The 21,810-nt window shown below is 36.7% G+C and overlaps 1 protein-coding gene across 1 annotated transcript in view; it reads left to right on the top strand.

The window, feature by feature from the left end:
* LOC150088919 (A disintegrin and metalloproteinase with thrombospondin motifs 9-like) overlaps positions 1-21,810 on the top strand; it is a 440,936-nt gene that overhangs the window by 274,134 nt on the left and 144,992 nt on the right. The window contains exons 7-8 of the mRNA XM_090370359.1: positions 2,755-2,795; positions 13,991-14,096. Coding sequence (XP_090226485.1) covers positions 2,755-2,795; positions 13,991-14,096 — 147 coding nt within the window. The remainder of the gene's footprint in view (positions 1-2,754; positions 2,796-13,990; positions 14,097-21,810) is intronic.

The following is a 21,810-nucleotide window of genomic DNA, read 5'->3' as shown; positions in this document are numbered from 1 at the left end:
CACACTGTTTTATGTTTGACGGGAAACTGTACAAACGTTGACGATGAAGCGGCAATTTCATCAGTGTGCTCTTCAATAGCAGCCACAACCGCGGTGGTGTTCGTTGAACTGTTAGACGTTATTTTCTTGAAAATGAATGACAGATATGCCGTAATCTATAAACACTCCACGGACAACTTAGTGAATCGTACCCCGGAAGGGACTGCAATTGCACAAAGCGTTTTGTTTATTTGGCTCCAAATAAAAAAAAAAAAAAAAAAAAAAATTTAGATTCAATTTTGCGAATAAGTGATTGCATAAAATAATCCATAACTGGTAGAGTATTAGACTTACAAAAGTTATTGGACATATCTCTGCTCGTAAGTGAAAGCAGTTCGAGAGAGAGAGAGAAACATGCTAAGTAGACATTGTTTTTTGAATGGTGTTTCTCTGGGGACATTCTCTAGCAGCTAGAGAATGCTGTCAGTGTGGATTGGTCAAGAATTCCCTAGGATCGCGGTTCGCTGTTTGAAATATCACATAATATTAGAATAATTCAATGATTCCTTAATGTAGACCATGTCACTCTTGCCAATATCAACACAGGTTACACATTGTTCTACCGACACCTTTTTTGCTCCATACAAGGGTGCCGCTGAAATCTCTTTACTGAGAGAACTGCCCACCATCAGAAGGACGTTTTTATTATTAACGAGGTGGTGATGTCAATACAGCTTGCCGTCATCTCAATCCTGGCGTCAAGAAAAGGGAATGGAAGTTGTAAATATTTGTCTAGGGAAGTTTTCTCTTAGACCTGTTTAAATAAACGGAAACTTCTATGCTTGTCTCCTTACTGCGGTGTGTTGTGGAGTACACGCACGTGGTGTCTGCAGTGCTGTATGATCTGAGCTGGCGACCCAGAACGAAAATAGTGAGAAGGAGCGCAAAACACTCACAGGTCTGCCTTTCAGAAAATTTAAAAATTAAATAAAAACGGTGTACTTAATAATGCCAAAGGGTATTATTATTCGTGATTTTTGTAAAATAAAATAAAGAAAAATTTAATAAAAACAAAAACATATTCTGCAACTCAATTCTATCTCATCTCCAATGTCAGCTAAATGGAATACAATATGAATGTATTATCAGTAGTAATGGAAAATGCAAGCTTTATACATCATCAGCCAATAAAATAAATAAATAATTACTATTTTTTGGCAATTAAATGAGAATTGCCACGGTCAAAACTCCCCAGTCCTTGCCGAATTTCGGGTGATCACGTTATAGTAAAAAAAAAAAAAAACCTGCAAAATATATTGTATATCTATACTGTACTACAACTTTTTCTATATAATATTTTACGCGTTTGGCTATTTTTTCAAGAGAAAAGTAAGGTACAAAACATGAAAAAGTGCAGTAAACATACGTATTGTACAATACAGTAATAATAAAATGTTTCCTGTTCCAAAATATACAGTACTGTGTACCTTATATTTTAGGAGGAGAGAAGCGAAGAAAAGTTTCATGGAAGTCCCAAACCGTTTCTGCAATACATAAGGGGCTGGTATTTGCATTTGGAAAGGACACGTCCTGGGCTACTTAATTTTCTTTTAAACATATGGGCAAATGCAAATAGATAAAAATTGCAGTGTCGATATTGCTTACAAACGACAATCTAAAAAGTTCCGAAAACATACAGTAAACATGTTAATGAATCGTTACTTCAATCTACTATTTTATGTAAATAGAGAAACTTGGATACATCGCTTGTTATCACAAATAGCAATTAGACAATTTCATGACCTAACAAAATTCTTGATGCTCCATTAGGAGCATCAAGAATCGCGAATACACGGACACGCTCCTTGCATTAGCAAGGAGCATGTCCGTGTATTACTGTACTTCGCGATTACTGTACCCTGACATATAGATGGGTTGATAGAAACTGATAGTGAATACTTATAAGTAAGACACTGAATGATGATGACATTGTATCATAAACACGCCGAGTTGTGACATTGTACACAAACAGAAGAATAAATAGTGGTCGGTATTGAGATCCACTCAACGGTGTCTTAGTCAAGAGCATGCATACTCAACGAATATTTAAAGTCGATTTTCTCAAAAACGAAGCCTCATTGGAAAAATTTTATTCTGCAATTTCAACTTATTTTTTCATGAAGAATCAGCCTCTTACCGGTTGTACCACGAATTACGGACCACCCTGTGTATATCTTATATCTACAGGCTATTCTGTGGTAATAATAGTTGGGTAACAGCCTGTCAATTTGTACACAGTTTGAATGTGGAGAATCCTGTTTTTTGCATTATCCCTGGCTGGTGTTGAAGTGTTGATTACTGTGATATCTGAAGACAATGCTATGAGGATGGATAGTAATGAAGTATACATCTTTTATCCTCAGACGTAAGTGTTTAATTTTAAATGCTGTTTGGGCTTATGACATCATAAATGAAAATGAATGTTTCTTTGAAACTGATCGGGGCATGAGCGAAACTGATTTGTAATAACAATTATGATTCCTGTTATAACAAATGTGGATTACAGCAATTCCCTTTTTTTTTTTTTTTCTTTTTTTCGGGTTTTTATTATCTCTTGTTAAATGAGAATTTGTGTTTTGATAGACTTAACTCCTCGTATTTGCCTTTATTAAATAGTAAATTTATTTACTTTAATATTTTATTCTAACAAAATTTTCAGATTCAGTCACTTTAACAAATGTCCCATAAGTTTAATTTTTATTGACTTTATTTCAGGGAAGATTTGTGTCGATATCCGCGTGCATGTGACACCTTAGGTGAGTTTTCATATTTTTATTGGTACTTTGTGTTGTTTTATTGATAAGTTTCTGCACTACAGCTCAAATATAAAAAATAAATAAATAAATACAATTGTTGTTTTATAGGAATTTAAATTATATTACTAAAAAAATTAAATAACGAAGCTGTCATGTGTTGGTTATACTCATTTAAAAATTTTCTTCATTATTACACGAGGGGAAACAACTGTGAAATGAGAAAAGTTGAGTTCATCACAAGGCTAAAAAAAAATTACTAACTCTGTTTAGTCAGTATTTTTTATTTATTTATTTAATTTTTTTTTTTTTTTGCCTTGCTATATTAATCTAATGCTAGTAATCTAATGACATTCAGGTTTAAATATCCATGCATTTTCAATAAACCGGGTAGTTTCCCGATATTGTGGCTAAATAATTCATCAATAATCTTAATCGTTGAACAAAGTGAAAAGGATAATACAAGGGATTTCCGAAAAGTAAGGTAACACATTTTTTCTCTCGATGATATTTAATAATACGAAGTTGAAATTATACACCAAGAAATAAGTGAACATGCACTACTTCTCCACAAAGTCTCCAGTTTTATTGATGCACTTGTCCCAACGATGGATCAGTTTATCAATACCACTACTGAAGGAGTCCGTGCCCACACGCAGTAACCAACATCGCACCGCCTGATGAACTTCCTCATTCGTGGTGAAATGCTTTCCTGAAAGATGTTTTTTTCAGAGGGCCAAACAAATGAAAGTCTGAAGGCGCTAAGTATGGGCTGTAGGGGGTTGTGACAGAGTTTTCAAGTGATTATGGCGCAACCACTCACGAGTGGTTTGGGCAGTGTGTGGAGTTGCGTTGTCGTGCAACAAAATCACGTCCTGGTCGTACGTGTCGAACGTCGGCTTTCAGTTTTTCCAGCGTTGCACAGTAAAGCTGTGCATTGATTGTTCCTCCCCTCGGCAAGAAATTCACCAACGGAATGCCTTGGCCATGTCAGAACACTGTAGCCATGACTTTTCGGACACTGGGAACAGTTTTGAATTTTTGCGCACAAGAGATTGTGGATGTTTCCAGGTCATGGAGTCTTGTTTGCTCTCCCGGGTAAAGTGATGAACCCACGTTTCGTCTTCTGTGACTGTGTGAGCGAGAAAATCTCTCCTTCGTCGCTGTATTGCAACAGTTTCTCCAGACACATCTCCATGCGTTTTGCTTTGTCCTCCTCTGACAATTATCGGGGCAACCAGCAGCAGCACACCTTTCGAAAGCCAAGGACATCGTGAACAATTTCGTGAACGGTCGACTTACTCAAGTTCGCTATTTGTGCAATTTCACGCAGTTTCACTCGCCTGTTTTCAAGAACGATGCCCTTAATGCGCGAAAAGTTGTCTTCTGTCTTGCTCGATGAAGGCCTGCCCGCCCGATGTTGATCTTCAATGTCAACACAGCCCGCTTTAAATCCATTGCACCAAAATACACCTGCTTCTTTGTCATCACCTTTTCGCCATACACAGCAACCAGTTCACGGTGAATGTCACTTGGTGAAGACCCTTTTGCTTGCAAAAAGCGAATAACTTCACGAACACCTGTTTTGGACCAAACTCGCACGGTAGCCGCCATTTTTCAAATGGAATCTGCTGTGAGGCGACAGTACCGCAAAACTGCACTGGCGGTCTTTTTGAACGTTATTAACGAGTATATCTGTCCACCGCGTTTCCTCTCATTCCCTTTCACCATTATTAAGGGGGAAAAATGTGTTACTTTACTTTTCGGAAACCCCTCGTAGAATAAAGCTGCTAGTGTATTAGCGCTATACCTGTTCGTATGAAATAAAAATTATTTATTGGTGAATAAATAATTCGGCATCTTGAAAAATAAGATGATTTCCTCGTTTAGTTGTTCATAATGAGGGGAAACTGCTATCTGGGCAATACGTCGAATTGATATTTTCATATCAATTTTGAATTCGAATCAATTTTGGAATATATAAAATGTGATCATGGGATGACACTCCAATATCAGAAGCATGTATGAATATAATCCTTGAATTGTTGGTTTTTCCGAGGCCTCTTCAACTTTACTGGTTTTTTTTTTTTTTTTTTTTTACGACGCATCAGCATCCTGGGTCATAATGCACCAACCAGTATATTCCGCTTGAGATAAGCTAACTACAGTAGTAATTGGAGAAACATTTAAGAATTCCTCCAGTCTCCTAGAGAATTCAAACCCAGATCTCTCCAAACAAGCAACAAGTTTTGAAGCCACTACACTACCACGGATGAGTGAAGTTGTGAATTTCGAAAAGTAAATAAAAAAACCATTAGCTTGTAAAGAATATTTAACCACGTAGAATTTAAATGCGTGACATATTTAACTAGAAATATAATCTAATTAAATAAGGCCCTTTTCCAAAGGACAAAATTAGTTTATTGAACAACAATAACAATTTTTTTTTACAAATTTCCTAACCCTGTACACACAAATATTCATATGGAAATGTTTCGAATTACTTTTGGAACTCTTATCTTCAAACCGGGATAAGGATTTCAACACAAATTTAATAAAATATTCAAATTACAATATAAAAAAAAGATCTATAACAAACTGGAGCTTAAATTTATGCTGAAACCCTTATCCCAGCCAGACGACAGAATTCCACACTGACCATCGCTTTTAGTTCTACGAGTGCATGACCCTATGACAGCTCTCTATCCCTTGCAACCTGGGGATATTCTTTTGCAGTGTTTCGTCATAATTTGGAAAACGCAGTTCACGGCACGAATCTTGTTAGTTCCCGTTTCTCTCAAAAAACTATTTCTTGAAACTCGCATCTGTAAATTCTAAAAGACGTGGTCGAATCATACTTTTATAATATGCCGCTTTCTACTAGAAGAAAGATTTCAACATGACGGAGCGCCACTTCGTAGTGCTTGTACGTAGTTGGCTTGATGAAGGGCAGTACTAGATTACTTCATGGGGACCATCGGAAAGCTGATATCTAAGCATGACGACCTCGAGCTATTGAAGAGTTGATGAAAAGCTTCAAATTGGTAATTGTGCATATGTCCGATCTGATATTCCCTGTCAGACTTAGTAGGAATCTCCTGTTTTCTAGCTTAAAATCTCTCTCTCTTTATCCCATTTTGTCAAATTCATCTTCTGCCTTTATCGTTTTCCCAACTCCACTAATCACTTGGAACTCTGACTTCCTTTCTTTGAAACTAGACTTTCTCCAATACAACTTTCCTACAGCGAGGTAATTTTCCTTGGTAATTTTAATATTCACAACTCAGACTGGTTTCCATTTTCAAGTCACACTGACCTAGCTGGTCGAGACGCTGAGGTTTTCGCAATTACTAATGACCTCTCACAGATCGTTCATTTACCTCAGAATACCAAACAATCATAACACTCAATCTTTTTCTCACGAACAACCCTTCCAAGTACACGGTCGAGGTGAGTGGTCCTCTCAACTTGGTGACAATCTCTTCACCAATGGAACGTTTCTCTCTTAGCCATTCTCGTGTTGTTTGGCAATACAAGGATGCAAAATGGGATTATCCGTGAGATTTCTATTCTACTCTTCTTTGGTTGGATTACTGTTTTAAATCTGATGTCAACGTTTGCTCAGATCGTGCCAGTAAAGTTATTCGTGGAGGGATGAAACCTTTATTCCCCACTCCAGCTTAAAATCTTATCCTTTATCTAAACTTTGATTTTCCGATAAATAAGCTACGGCTATTCAAGATAAGAATTTTTCATATTGCAATTGGCTTACTTCCAAATCTCCAGGTACATTTTCTGCCTACACACTAAAGCGCATAACAATTGTAAAGCAGTACAATTTTAGTTTGGACCAAAATTTATTTTTTTTCCCCGATCCACTGATGATATACTAGCTTATGTTACCCATTTATGGGCAAATTAAATGGAAAAGTTGGGAACTCAAGCAGTTGCTCTCGACAAATCAAAGGCTTTTAATCATGTTTGGCACAAAGGTCTTCTAAATAAGCTTCCATCTTATGGTTTGCCAACTGTGTTTTGTAATTGAGTATATCCAGTTTTCTCTCTAACCGTTCACTGCGGGTGACGGCAGTGGCTCGCTGTCTTCTGACTTCGCCACAAGGTTCGGTTCTTTCTCCCACTCTGTTCCTCTTATATATTAATGACCTTCTTCCATTGACTGGAAATCCTGTTCATAGATTTGTTGATGATAGCACATTGCATTCCACCTTCCGGTTTGAGGAGAGTGGAATGCAATGCGCTATCATATCATATCATACAACTAAGTTATGATTTTAATAAACGTTATAACTTAGTTGTATGATATGTTAATATAAACGTTAATGTAAATAAATATGTTAATAAAATTATATGATATCTAAATTAAAGTCAAATTTATCTTAAGATAAATAATTAACTTAGATACAGTATATGTAAGTTAAAGATTACTCTTGAGATAAATATTAATACTGATGAAGGACCATTTTCGTAACTTTATATTGATAAAGTTGTGGGAATTATCTTTATAAAGATAATTGGGGGAATTATCTTTATAAAGATAATTCTCTTTATAATTCTCTTTATCTTTATCTTAAGATAATTTAATTAATTTAATTAAATTAATTAAATTTAATTAAATAATTAATTATAAAGATAATTCTCTTTATCTTTATAAAGGAATTATCTTTATAAAGATAATTGAGGGAATTATCTTTATAAAGATAATTCTCATAATTTGAGAATAAAGTTAGGGGAAAATTATTATTGATAAGTTACGAAAGCACCCGTTTTCGTAACTTTTAGCAATATAAAGTTGTGGGAATTATCTTTGCTTTCAAATTATCAGTGCACCCGCTTTCATACGCTCACGATTTTGTGAAAATGAAAGACAAGTGAAATATTAATGTTATTCTTTTTATTAGCAACCGATTCTTACCATGACGTTTTACATCTAATACCTCCAGTCAAAAAGTACGACAACACGTACTGTTATACTATCGGAGCAATACTGGTCTTATATGGCCTCCGGGTATACGTATGAACAGAAAATGTATTGATTTATATCGGGGCGCCACGTCTCATCAATCAGGCTGGTTGAAGAGCGGTAATTCTTCCCCATCATTAAATTCATTGATTGCAGGTATGATCGCCAACCATTCTTATTATCAGGGGATAAAAAAGCATCAGTATATTTCACATTATTAGCTGATCAACTTTTTGTGTTGTTTAATCTTTGATTAGGTAATTTAAGTTTATTTTATTTCGTCTTTAAATTATAAAAAAAAAATTAAAGTAACTTCGTCAGGTGATAGATGACTTTCATCAACCGGTGAAATACCACCACTTTGCTTATTTGGAGGCTTGAAGTGGAGAAACCCATGTTTAGTCTCTAGAGCAGGGGTGGGCAACATCCGGCCCGCGACGATGTTGAATCCGGCCCCCTCGGTAAATGCATAAATATAGAAAATCCATACCTGACTACACTCGCCGTAAACGTTCGGCTTAATTCGGTTCAATCGGGAATCGCGGCCAGTACAACAGTAACCAAGTGATTCTATGCAGCGTCAAAGAGTTATTTCCTAATTATTATTGTAGCATCGATCGAACGAAGTTCCTTTGGGTTTGACTTCTTATTGAAAAAAATAATATTGGTGGGAGATATTTTATGTTTTATGCCTTTTCTAATTATTACAATTTTTAATTTAATATAATTTATAGCCCATAAAATGAGCCAATTAAAAAAAAAAAGAAAAATTGATGCCGAATGCCGCATTTTCAATGATAATTGGACATTCAGATATTTAATTGCAAATACAGACGATAAAGCTGTTTGTTTGGTTTGTAACGAAACTATTTCCGTTTTTAAAGAATATAATCTAAAAAGGCATTTTTCAAAAAAACATTTCGTAAAATATAAGCTATTTTCACCGGAAAAAATGAAAATTGAAGCAGAAAATTTAAAATGTGGTTTGCGTAAGCAACAAAATACTTTGAAAATTTTGTCAAAACAGATAGAGCTCTGACAAATTTAAATATTGTATTTACTTTTTTAAAAAATACCTTAATAATTTGGTAATTCAAGTAATATAACATTTTTAGGTTCTGATTTTTTTTTTTATTAAATCGTTCAATCTATTCCGGCCCGCATCATGATGCGAAAATTTCATTCGGCCCGCATCATGATACGAAAATTTCATTCGGCCCGCTGACGAAAAAAGTTGCCCACCCCTGCTCTAGAGCAAAGTTTCCGGCATCCCCCCACCCCATACTTCTCCTTCAACCCATGCACGGTACCAAGTACTATAGGTTTTGATACCTTTCGTATTTGGGGTTCTCATAAAAAAAAAATAAAAAATAAAATATGTTAAGATTCAGTCAGGTTGATTTGTATTCCGAAAAATACGATTCTGCGATAAATTTTATATTCTTTAACAAAAGTAATACGTGAATAAATTCTCCTAACTGAATACTAGGATTAACAATTTGTTTTCAATATTTAAGCAAAAGCTACACACGCTAGTCAAAAAAAAATACGAACCTTTATTCAGTATGGAATCAGGCCGCCTTTGTTTCGAATAACAGCAAGTGTGCAGCACGGCATGGATTCTGTAAAGTGTTTTTGTGCGTTTTGTTCTAATTGTAACCATTCTTTGGGTAAAATACAGCATAGCTGCGACCAAGTTGAAGGAAGAGGACTTCGTTGCCGATACCTCTTTCCAGCATATCCCACACATTCTCAGTAGGATTGAGGTCAGGTGAATGTTGGGGGCCAGGGAAAATGCTGGAAATCCATGTCGCGTTCTGCGAATAAATCTTGCACGATGCGCTGTTAGGTTGTCATTCATAAAGTGGCTATCATCTTCGAGATAAAAGTTTAACATTGCAGGGTGCAGTAGAGTTTATACAAAATTCAGGTACTCTCTGGATGACCTTCCACCGGTATCAACGGACCCAGTCCACGCTAATAAAACATTTCCCATACCATGATACCACCTTCAGATGCTTGGGTTGTTTTAACAAGGAAAGCAGAGCCCATCGCTTAGTGAGGTTCTCGCCACCCTGTCTGCCTGCCACCAGTGCAAAACAAAGCATATCCTGATTCACATGACTTTCTTTCATTGTTCCGGTGTCCAATCACGATGTTCTCGGCACCACTGCAAGCAGATTTTTCGATTTTTTTCTCAGAAACAGCTGGCTTTCGAATAGGCAGGCCACTGCTAATACTCAATTTCTTCAATTCCCTGCGTATGATAATGGTTGAACTAGGACAATGCTGGGCTTGGGTGAATTGAGATGTTGCTGCACAGTCGATGTCTATTTTTCCGTATAGTCCTCCTTAGAATACGACGGCTTCGCTCTTGAAGTATTTACGCTTTTGAGAAGTGGAAGAACCGCTTGCTTTTCAGTCATTAAAAACCTTTGAGATGGATGCTTTTGAAAAACCAGTTGTCTTTCGTTCTTGAATCGTAGCTCCTGCTAAACGTGCACCTGCGATAAGACCTTTTTCAAAGTCTGACAGATTACGCGTTTTCCCCATTCTGGATTCAGATTAATGCAGTCGAATAGCCTGCTCATCTTTATACTGAACGAAGCAACAGGCCGTCACCCCCACGTCACAGTTTTCTTGTCTATTGGCATTTTTCTTCTGACAGTTTTCTTCTGTCTGTGACTATCTTAATACAAAGTGGGTTTTTTTTTTTTTTGGTTTTTTTTTTTTGTCCTGTTTGTGTATTACGATTTGCTGGTAATCATAGCCTCTTCTAAATCTTTGGGTATCCCGGTATGCCAAATATAAACTGTTAATCGTTGTGAATTATATGAGCCAAAGCAGTTTCTGCACAATTTAGAAATCCTGATTATCTGGATCTCTAAATTTATAAGGCATATTGAAAACTATGCCTTATAAATTTAGTCTTTAGAAACATATAATTGTCGAACAGTAAAAAAGAAACGCACAGTAACTCTGTTTTGTGTGTGTACGTGGTACTGTCGGCTCTGTTTAAAGAGCACTTAAAAAAAAAAAAACTTCATACCCACTGTTTGAAACTGATGAATATATCAGGACATAAGGAGGATCGGGTGCATGCAAATATCTCTGATAATTTCAGAATGTTTGATATTAAATCTCTGTAAGACAAAACAAGAAACAAAAGGCAGCCAGCGTACGCAGGTAGTGCTGTACTACTGAAATGCGCACTTTATATATATATTGGTTTTAGTAAACATTAACATTCACTTCATGATCGTGAGGCAGATATTACTCGTTCAACACTGACAAAAAAAAGTAATTTCTAAACAAATTATTATTACCTGCTTCAGCCAATAATTTCTTCAAATGAGCTAAAACAGTTCAATCCTGGAAGAAAAATGACCAAAATGTTTGAGGAATTTTGCTGTACAAAAATTCCTCTCCCAGCGACCCTTCCCAATTACTTAACCTGCTTTTCTTCTTGTAGCCTTGTACTGCATGACCCTTACGGGCGTACGGAATAAGAGGAACGAATCGCTCTAAAAACAGCGTTACCACCTGAGGCGAAACTACTAGATCGGTACAGAACACGCGGATGTCTCTGCAATACACTGAAACCTCCGTCACAAACTGAGAAACGATCGTAGCCACACTCAGCTCACGGCGAAAGCCTTACTGAATTTATTTAGGAAACACTGACAGTTCCCACTCTCTACAGGGTCAGAGGTGAATATCCGTGAAATAATCCGACCTGTGACCTTTGAAAGTACACGTGTGGCGATGATAGAAAATGAGTGATCTTTCAAGAGAACTACTCTCGCTATGCTGTACTCACCAGCAATAATGTTGCTGGATTAATATACATTCAGACGGTTTTAAATGAATAGGGGCTTTGCAAAAATACTGAGGAATATCCACTCTTACCTTTCAATATAAGAGTAGGCCATGTTGACTTAAGGTAGTCATTATCTCAAGAAAATATCAGCGCGAATAACACATGTTTTTATTATTATTATTTTAACGAACCTAGTAGTCGAATAGTTTTGTAACTTTGAAAGCGCTACCGAAGGACGCAGTCGCAGTGTGCAACTTCACATTTGAGCCTGAGACACATCGACGGATATACGAAATCTGAGAGTGGTTAAGACACGAACGCTCAGAAAGTTTGTGGAGGTAGAGAAAGGTATGTGTATGCGCACTCTTCAGTGGAGTGAGTAATTTTTTTGTACTACAAATGCCAGGATGCCACAACGTGAACAGTGAGCAAGCATCGTTTTATGTGCGTTTGAGATAAGGTTCCTCGTAAACTATCAAAATGTGATATTTGTTCGTTGTTAAAACTGCTGAATCCTGGCGCTTGCAGTACAAAAACAATTCTTTCCGATGAAGAGCACAACCTACCTACTTTTTTCGACCTCCACAAAAGCTGACTTAATGCGTGCATGTCCGCATTAAGTCAGTTATTATTGCTACATACAAGGTTGTTAAAATTAAAGTATCCCTATGTAGAGGGCTCTGGAGCGAGTTCTAAGGCTCATACTGAAAATACATTTGGATAACAGGTACAATAAAGTATGCGCTCGCCATTTATTGGGAAAAAAATTAGTTACAAAATGTGTCACTATATGGGTCTGTGGCAATATAAATCACTTGAACAGCGCTAAAATTGTTCAATGTGTCCCACATTTTGGTCAACAACAGTTTCCATTCGAAGAACAGCATTTTCTACAGCAGAACGTAACTTGTCAACTGGAATAGCCAGCACATGACGTCTAATGCTGTAATTCAGATCTGCCAGAGTTTGACATCCTTCCCGATACACTGGTTCTTCATAAAACCACACAACCAGAAGTCGCGTGGGGTGAAGTCCGGTGATCGGGGTGGTCAAGATGTCTGGAAACAACGGCTGATGACACATTCGTCTGTAAAGTGTTGCCTCAGCAATCTTTGGACACAACGGTGGATGTGGGGGATGGCGCACCACCTTGCATGAATATGGTATCCTGAAGGCACCCATGTTGTTGCAGCTCTGGTATTGCGAAATTTGCCAGTATTTCATAATATCGCTGTCCAGTGACGGAACAGGTGCGGGGTCCAGTCGGTGTTACCTGTTCAAAAATATATGGCCCAATTATGAATGACCGTAAATCCACATCACACTGTCACTTTTGGAGAATGCAAACTCTTGGATAACTCGAGGGTTTTCTGTTGTCCAAATGCGACAGTTGTGCGTATTCACTTGTCCATTTAAGCAGAAGTGGGCTCATCACTCCAAAGGATGTTCCATGGCCAAGTGATATCCACTGTCATTCGCGCCAGAAACTGAAGTGCGTATGTGAAACGAATATCTGCATCACCATGCTTTAGCTGCTGTAACATGTGCATCTTGTAAGGATAGTACCGCAATACCTGAGGCATTACTAGCATTACAGTGGAATACGGCATGTCCACTTCACGAGAAACATGCGGCACACTTGCGCTACCACATGGAGATTGATTGATAAATCCACGACAGCCATAGCCACATCTTAAACACAAGAGGAGTCCACTCGTTTTCGACCTCTACCTGGTTGAAGACCAAGATGTCCTGTCGCTTCAAATTTCGCAATCATTTTGCAGACAGCATAAACAGTGATAGGTCCACGCGGGCCTTATGCGCTTCTGACGTCGGAATTCTCTGATAGCCGCAGCTGCTGTTGTGATAGTACAGCTTCACTAATAGCGCCTTTTCCTGCAACGTTGTTGGCATTGCTGCTGTAGTACAGGCAAACATTTGTACTATATGATTTTGAAGAGACTGCTTTGCTTTTATACAGTACAGTAGAGCTGAGTAGTGGCGCTGTGGCAATAACTTACGATTATGCAAATAACTTACGTAATTTGCATAATCGTAACTAAGATATTTACGCGCCATACAGTGAAAAATTTGTAACAATTTTTTTTTTCCCCCAATAAATGGCAAGCGCATTCTTTATTGTATCTGTTATCCAAATTTCTTCTCAGCCTTAGAACTCGCTCCAGAGCCCTCTACATAGGGATACTTTAATTTTAACAACCCTGTATATCTGTACAATGCTCGGATCATATAGGTGCAGGCTTCGACAGCGTCCTTCGACAGCAGTCTCAAAATTTCTGTAACTTTTGGACATATCATATATCATTACTACTAATTTAATCTATAATCATTAGTGACTGATACTCTTATTAGTACAAATCATTGTTTATTTTTCAGGATTGGCTCAGTCAGGAATGGTTTGTGACTATTATAGTAGCTGTGCCATTGTAGAAGACAACGGATTAAGTGCGGCCTTCACCATAGCACACGAACTTGGTCACGTGTAAGCACACTTATGTTTGTCATTAGCTTAATCAGAGTTCCTTGTCATTAGAAGCATTCATTAATATTCGTGTATTCATTCACGCGCCTTGGAGATGATCGTAATGGCATGGTGAATTTGAAGGTATTGCAATACCTTCAAACCACTCCTATTTTAATAAAAATCGATTAACTGGGCCTGGACAGGTGTAGGCTGAGTTGGTGCACTGCCATTAGATACAACAGATAAAACTGTTAAGCAGTGTAGCCTAGAGGCCAAAAACCCACATGTCGGAATTGTGCTATTCCAAGACGCGAATAGACAGATAATGTTGCGTGAAATTAGCTACTTAGAGCAGAGAGCTGGGACGCGTGTGGGTAGATTTTGATTTCTAATATTCCGTCATTAAGGGCAAGGGGGTGAAGGGGATGGCATAGATAACGTCCTGCTATGAACTTACCAACTTGAGTAGCGAATGGGTGGAGGATTTAATAGTTGGGAGTTATTTAAAGTAGATAATACTATTTTATCATGCAAATGTCATGTGTAGATATATTGTACATTATTTATTAGACGTTTGCGATACTTTAAAGATAATTAGAAAGTAATTTTAAATTAGTGCTATCAGGATATCGTATCTCTGATTGAAAACTTTTAGGTGCCGAAAATTTCTGTTATTTAGACTTTGATAGTAATTTTCTAGCTACATAAAATATAGGGTGGTGATTTTAACGAGATCGACACCTCGAGCTTAAACAGTAACATGCTCGAATTCAAAATTATACCTGCAGAACACGCGCAGTGGATCCAATAAATAAATAACAAGCCAACAGCCTATCCCTAGACGGCAGAACAGTGTAATATTTAAGTAGTAACCATCCACTGGGATGTCCAATTTACTTTCCCGAAAAATATAAGAAACTGTCGATAGATAATGATATAGATAACATCCTGCCATGAACTTAAATAAATAAATAAATTTTCTGTTTTACTCCGGGACGACCAAACGGTCAGTCAGAGGAGTTCGCATGATAGATTGAATACAAGAAACAGCACCGTATTCAGTAGTCACGGGCTTGAACCCCGGTCACTCAAGGCACGTGTACTTAGGCACCAGCGCGCCTGACCACTAGGCTACGGCGGCCTCCAGGGTAGCGAATGGGTGGAGAATTTAATAGCTGGAAGTATTTAGAAGTAATAAATTTATTTTTGACAGTTTTATAATCCAACTACTGAATTCCATGAGGTTGAAAGAGAAAATACGTTCAATGAAAGAGAACGCAAGAATTAATGAGAATATAGTTTTCAAAAATGGCAAAAAATCTTCAGCGGAATTCTTTTCTAAATGCAACACAGAAAGCAGTGACTTACACGAATGTTTCAAGTTACAATAATCTATAAAGACAAAAAAAACTCTTAGCTATTCGATTCCGAAAATCTGACGTCGCAAAAAACTGGATCACTGAATAAATAACATTCTCTAAATATCTAACGAAAATTTAAATACTTAAGTGCAACTAGTTTATTCATACGAGAGGAATTCCCTATTCTGAGTAACTGGCATGAATGATTTCAATGATTACAGGGTACTAATACTGTTTGGGAGTCTTTCTGGTTCGCTACGTAATTTAAACGGCAAGTTAAAATTATAGACTATGTATGGATGTTTCTATTCAACATGACTAACTATTTTTGCTAGTACAATGTTAATACAAAACAGCACTGGAGAGCACAATTCCCAGTTTCAGGTAGTGAAACATTGAAGATGAAACTCAAGGCAACGCACCCATACTCTGTGGCCATTACGGCCATTACAAACCATAATGTACATATAACGGAGGAGACAACGTATGAGTCACTCTTCCCCTCGCCTTCTTTGATTGTATAGCCTTGCGCTATGTTTATTCTATGGCTTTCCTTGTTGTTCTCTTCCGTCTGGAGGGTGTCCTGTGCACTTGTTTCCCGACCTTCCACCGTCAGGACCACCTGTGACTAAGACGACGGAAAATACAACACTAACGCATGACGCAATCCACCTAGCAGGATACTTGGGGAAAGAGAAAATAAGGGCACGTTAAGGGGGGAAGGGGAACGTGAGAATAAATGCTGATATTTGTGAAGAACAATAGTGGAAGATCAAGAAACCCTGTTGAGCAAACTGTCGCTTATTCTCTAGTGCACAAAACGTTACAAAACAACTTCACTAATTCTGTCCAATTTTTCCGACCAGTGCAGGAATCTGTCAAAGAGAAAGAGTATGTTTGTGGTTCGGCTCTAGTAGGTATATCATAAATCAAAATAATATATGGTTTTATATTTTTTTGAAAGAATTTCTAGAGAATTTCAAATGCGTACGGATAAGTCAAAACTAGGAGCGTCGTTGCTTATGGAACGCGTTATGAAGTCAGTGAGTAGTCTCGTTTTGCAGCTCACCCTTATACATCACCCCTCTCCCACGAGAAAAACTGCGCAAATTGTCTGAAATCAATTTGTCTTAGTTTACGTTTCTTTCAAAGTCCTTTATTTGAAGTAGACAAACAGCTTTTTGAAGAAGACCTTCACATGAAAGGGATATGTGATTCACACATCTTTATATCCATTGTATTCTAGACAAGGTAAAAATACTCTGGACCGGAACGTAAAATTGCCATTTCAAAGAATGCTAAGAAAGGAATTGAACAACTAAAATCCCGACAAATGTTAAAAAGAAGGAAAGATTGCTTTTTTTCGGCCCGAAATAGAAGGCTTCCTTGATATTTGAGGATTCGTCACTCAGTACGTCGACGAATTTCATCTCAGTAAAATGAACGGAGTAGGAGTACCTAACAAAATTTAAGTTTAAAAATCTCAAAGAAATAGTTTTTAATCATAAAACGCTAAGTAACGTAGCCTTTTGTTGTTAAAAAGTCGTGTTATGGTTACTTCACATTGTCGAGCATTTCATATCGTTCTGTCAATGCATTTATATATTATAACCGAGATTCTAAATTACAGCGAATAAATAGATGCGTCTCTCACTTTTATTGATATTCATGATTATGAATTGCACAAGTTTTGTATACAATAAAGATTATATATATATATATATATATATATATCCATTATTTTAAATTAAATAAAACATAAGCCAGTAGTATGGCAAAAAGTGTAGAGCGAAAATTAACATAAAAATAACCCAAATAAACAATCGAACGAAAAGAAAAAATAGATATAAATAGTAGCCCAGAAACCCATAATATAATTTCGATCTTTAAATCCAATTAACAAAAACTATACAAATTTTAGGATAATGCCAATTAGTTATTAATTTAGCGGTACCCCCCCCGAGAGGTACCAGTTCCGAAAGACGTGAAATATCACCCAAAGAGGGTGAAATATCACCCAAAGGAACTACCAAACGATAACAAAATCAAAATAAACTAAAATAAAATAGACTGACCATCATGCCCCATATCGACAGAGGACCACGAGGCCAATAATGGTCATGGAATCGCTGCATTTCAATCGTCATACAAAACATCGCAAAGGCGGAAATATCGAAGAACCAAACCACCCTTCCATTCTCCGATAGATCAACCAATGCAGAGGATTTGCATGGCGGTGGTCCTTATGCAGCGAAAATAAACTATAGAACAGACAGCACTCTACAGCAGAGCCACACTACTGACATACTGTAAGCTGAATCAGCTTATATTGAAGAAAAAAGAAAATAGATGGCGGCACAGGTGTTGCTAAATTAGCATATCGACCCATTACTATTGAATTATATTAAATGTTGACAAAAATTAAATTATAATAAAAATTAAAATAATTAAGATAATTAAGCATTCATTAGAGGCAGCAACTTGCAATTCCTCCATATGAAGCCGAAATATATACTATCATTGAATTATATTAAATAAAATTAATTATATTTATTTTATTATAATTTAATTTTATTTAATATAATTCAATGATAGTATATATATATATATATATATATATATATATATATATATATATATATATATTGGAGAAACAGTATTGGAAGAGAAGGGGAACACTGTTACATCACTTTGCTGATTACTTCCTGTTCCAGTTGGACATACAGCATCGCTAGTAGCTGAAGGTTTGAATTAATATTCTTATGATATTTTTTTCTGCTTTAATATATGCATCCTTACTGTCGATTGCAATTATATTGCTGCGCTTCACTTCAGGTCAATATTTATCAATCCTGTACATTGTATGTGTGACATTTTTAATTACATAAGTTAGTTAGTCATTTTTTCCTCCTTCCTTGCCAATTGCTGATGAATTAACACCAAATATTCAGTGGCAAGTTTAGTAAATAAAATTACATGCTCCTTTTGTCGATAATTACATAATTTGACCAGCGTAATTCGGTGGGTGGAATTGTTATTAGTAATACGAGTTCTAAAACATCTGAAAGCACAATTGAAGATATGGAACCACCTTTAAGGAATGACACTCAGAACCTCACACTTGGCTTCAGATGATAGGCCGGATGCTTCATCATTATCGCCCATTGTAACTAATAACTTAAGTCTACAACTTTGGAATAAACCAAGATGTATCTTTCTTTGTAGCTGAGTTTCATGAAGGTTTTTTTTTTTTTTTTTTGGTAGTTGTTGGCGCATCGGCTTCTGTGGCCATAATGCACCTCCCAAGGTTTTTGCAGTACTTTGATCCAAGCCCGAGGCGGGATTCGAACCCTCGACCTTTGGGTTGCTAGGCAGATACTTTACCCACCCGGCTAGCCCGGTCGGCGTTTCATGAAGTAAGAAAGGAATAAGTATTAGTAAGACAAGGAAGAGTAATTTATCTACATCATCCAAGAAAAAATAATAATGAAACAGAATATTCATACTATTTCGCATTTCCACAAGATAATCTAATTCCGTTTTCAACTTAGCCACATTTACTGCCTCTACCACATTGCGAAGAAATTTATTCCAGTGTTCGCCAAACCACTACCCATAGGCAAACTTCGTGAGAACTGAAATTTTGTAATAATTTGTGCACCCTTGGTTTTTGTATCACCTACGAGATAAAACAGACCTGCCGACCTCCCTCATTCATTTTACTCAACCCTTCCACGCCTTAAACACCTTAATCAGACCATTCCTTTTATGACGGTTATCAAACTTTTGGAGCCCACACCGTATAAGCCGTTCCTAGTGTGTGCATTGCTTTGCACTCGTCTCTTAACCCTCTCCAAAAGTTCTCTTTTTTTTTTTTTTTTTTTCTTTTTTCTTTTTTTTTTTTTTTTTTTGTTTTAGGTGCGTCTCCAGACCTGAATACAATATTCCAAACGCGATCTAACTATTGCCTTGTAAAAACAGATAATTACGTTCTGCTCCCTCTAGCAAAGGCTCTGTAATTTATAGACAGGGCACCACTTGTCTTCCCAGCCGCTTATTTACATCGCATGCAAAATTTCATATCAGATTGAATCGTAAACTCCAGTCTTCTTAGTATTGAACCAGGATTTCTGTTTTCCAAATGTACAACCTTACATTTAAAACCAATAAGATATAATGTCAACTTTTCATAAAAATGAAAAGTTGACATTTTTCATACCATATATTCGTCTTATCCAAGTCTTTTTGAAGCAACATGGCCTGGCTCGATTTGTTAACTACTCTTTCCAAATCCAAATCAACAAACTTTGACAGCTTTCCTTGGATAACCTCATAAATATCATTTATTAAAATTAGAAATGGGGGAACCCTAATCGTTACAGTGATCTACCTTAACAACTGACCATTTATGATAACCCTCTATCTCTTATCTTTTAGCCAGCCTGCAGTCCAGCATAGGATCTTACCAGCAGCCCCAACTTCTAGTTTAGTAGCTTACCATCAGGGACAGTATCAAAAGCTTCACTAAAGTATAGATATATAATATCAAAATTATTACCTGCATCCATCTATTTAATGACTGCATCAGGGTAATAAGAGATTGGGTAATATCAGATTGGCCAATCTGGCCTTCACCGTTAACGAACCCATGCTGGTATCTATTCAAAATGCCATTCTCGAGATGGTCCTAAATTGCAACCTTAAACCATAGACTCCATGATCTTCCCTGCCACAGGGGTTAAACTTACTGGCCTAACGTTACCCAACTCATCTTTGGCACCACCTTTGTGGATTGGAGAAACATCAGCCTTTCTCTATTCCCGAAACCTAATTATGCTCTCATTAATATTCCCAATGGCTTGACACACACGCGCAGCCCTTTTAAACATAACTGAATACATCCTCCTCTGGAGCCGCCTTTCCCTCCTTTAACTTCCAATAGCCTTTCTAATAAACGCTTCCTTGAGTTCATTATATACTTATTTTACAGAAATCAGACTCCTTAATATCCCCCAAAAATTCAAACTTGCTCATCAGTTCATCCTTCATTTTTTCTGAGCTTTCTATGTATCTTCAACTGCAAACAATTAAGGAACCTATTCGATTTATTCTCTTCTTTCTTTTTCTTTTTTTTTTTTTTTTGTATTCACATAAGAGAACTCTTTATCCCCGTTTCTTGCTAGTACTTTCGCCTGCCGTTACCCCATCAGTGGATTTGTTCCATATTCTCTTATAATACTCATACTACTCGGAATCACGTCATTGTCTGTAACTGATGTATTTCAATCTGCCCATGTTCACTCTCAGTTGTTTTCCGATTATTTGAAAATTTATGTGATTCACTGTTTGTTTGATATCCGACTAACAGTCTGCTTTGGAAAGTATTTCGACCTAGTTCCAAGAGAATAATATGGAGGAAATGTAAATTATGCACGTTTTATCCTAAGCGTAGGTGTAAATTTAGTTTCAGGTGAGTCCACTGAATTTTCTGACATATTTAAAGACCTGGACGTTACATTTCGTTATGATATCCATCCTTCTTGCTATATTAATGTCATCGTTCCCAAGCATTCAAGTTACTGTGTTTAATCAAACGCTTCCTGGCACGCGCCTTTCTTTAGGTAGATTCCGCTATTTTGATGCTATACAAGCGACTTATTCTTCAGATCCTGGATTATTGTGACATTATTTGATCCCATTAACAACATTATCTATATAATAATGTTGCGTGTATCCAAATAAAATTTCTTTTGATTTCTATGTTACAGGAATCAAGTAGCATGTTATTGCCGGAATTCTTCTGCGTTCACAGTACAATTTGATCCCATTACGTTCTCAGCAAGATTTACTTGGCTTTTATATTATATTTACAATGTTGTTAATCTCTTGTCCATGATGCCTTTTTAAGTTCCCCGTTTCAACACCAAATTTTATTCGACCTTTTCCTCGTCTCTATTTCGTACCAATTATTTCTCTTCTACTCTTTATTTTATTCAAATGAAGTCGATTAACAAGTATCAAGTGATTATGACATTTTTATTAGTAAAAATATATAATTTTAGATCGCAAGCCTTAGCTATAACGCCTGTTTGTTATTTCTGTTGGCTTGACCACAAACTTTGTCATTTTTGTAATTGTTTATTTTAGATATGTGCGTATTTATGCGATGCACGTAGAGAATAATAAATGACTCTGTCACTGTTGTGTATTATTTTCAAATAAATAAGTGCAAATATTCAGGAGAAAAACGGGACAAAACAGACTATCGAATCGACATCCGCCATGTGATTCGTGGGGGTTCATATTTAGGACCTGTAGATACCATACGAAACTTTGAGATTCTCTGTCCAGCAATGTATATTATACAAAAA

Source organism: Mastigoproctus giganteus, chromosome 3 (assembly GCF_048544385.1).
Source record: "Mastigoproctus giganteus isolate SK-2022 chromosome 3, ASM4854438v1, whole genome shotgun sequence".
Taxonomy (NCBI): domain Eukaryota; kingdom Metazoa; phylum Arthropoda; class Arachnida; order Uropygi; family Thelyphonidae; genus Mastigoproctus; species Mastigoproctus giganteus.
Note: the sequence above shows the minus strand (reverse complement) of the source record. Positions and strands in the feature narration are given on the sequence as shown.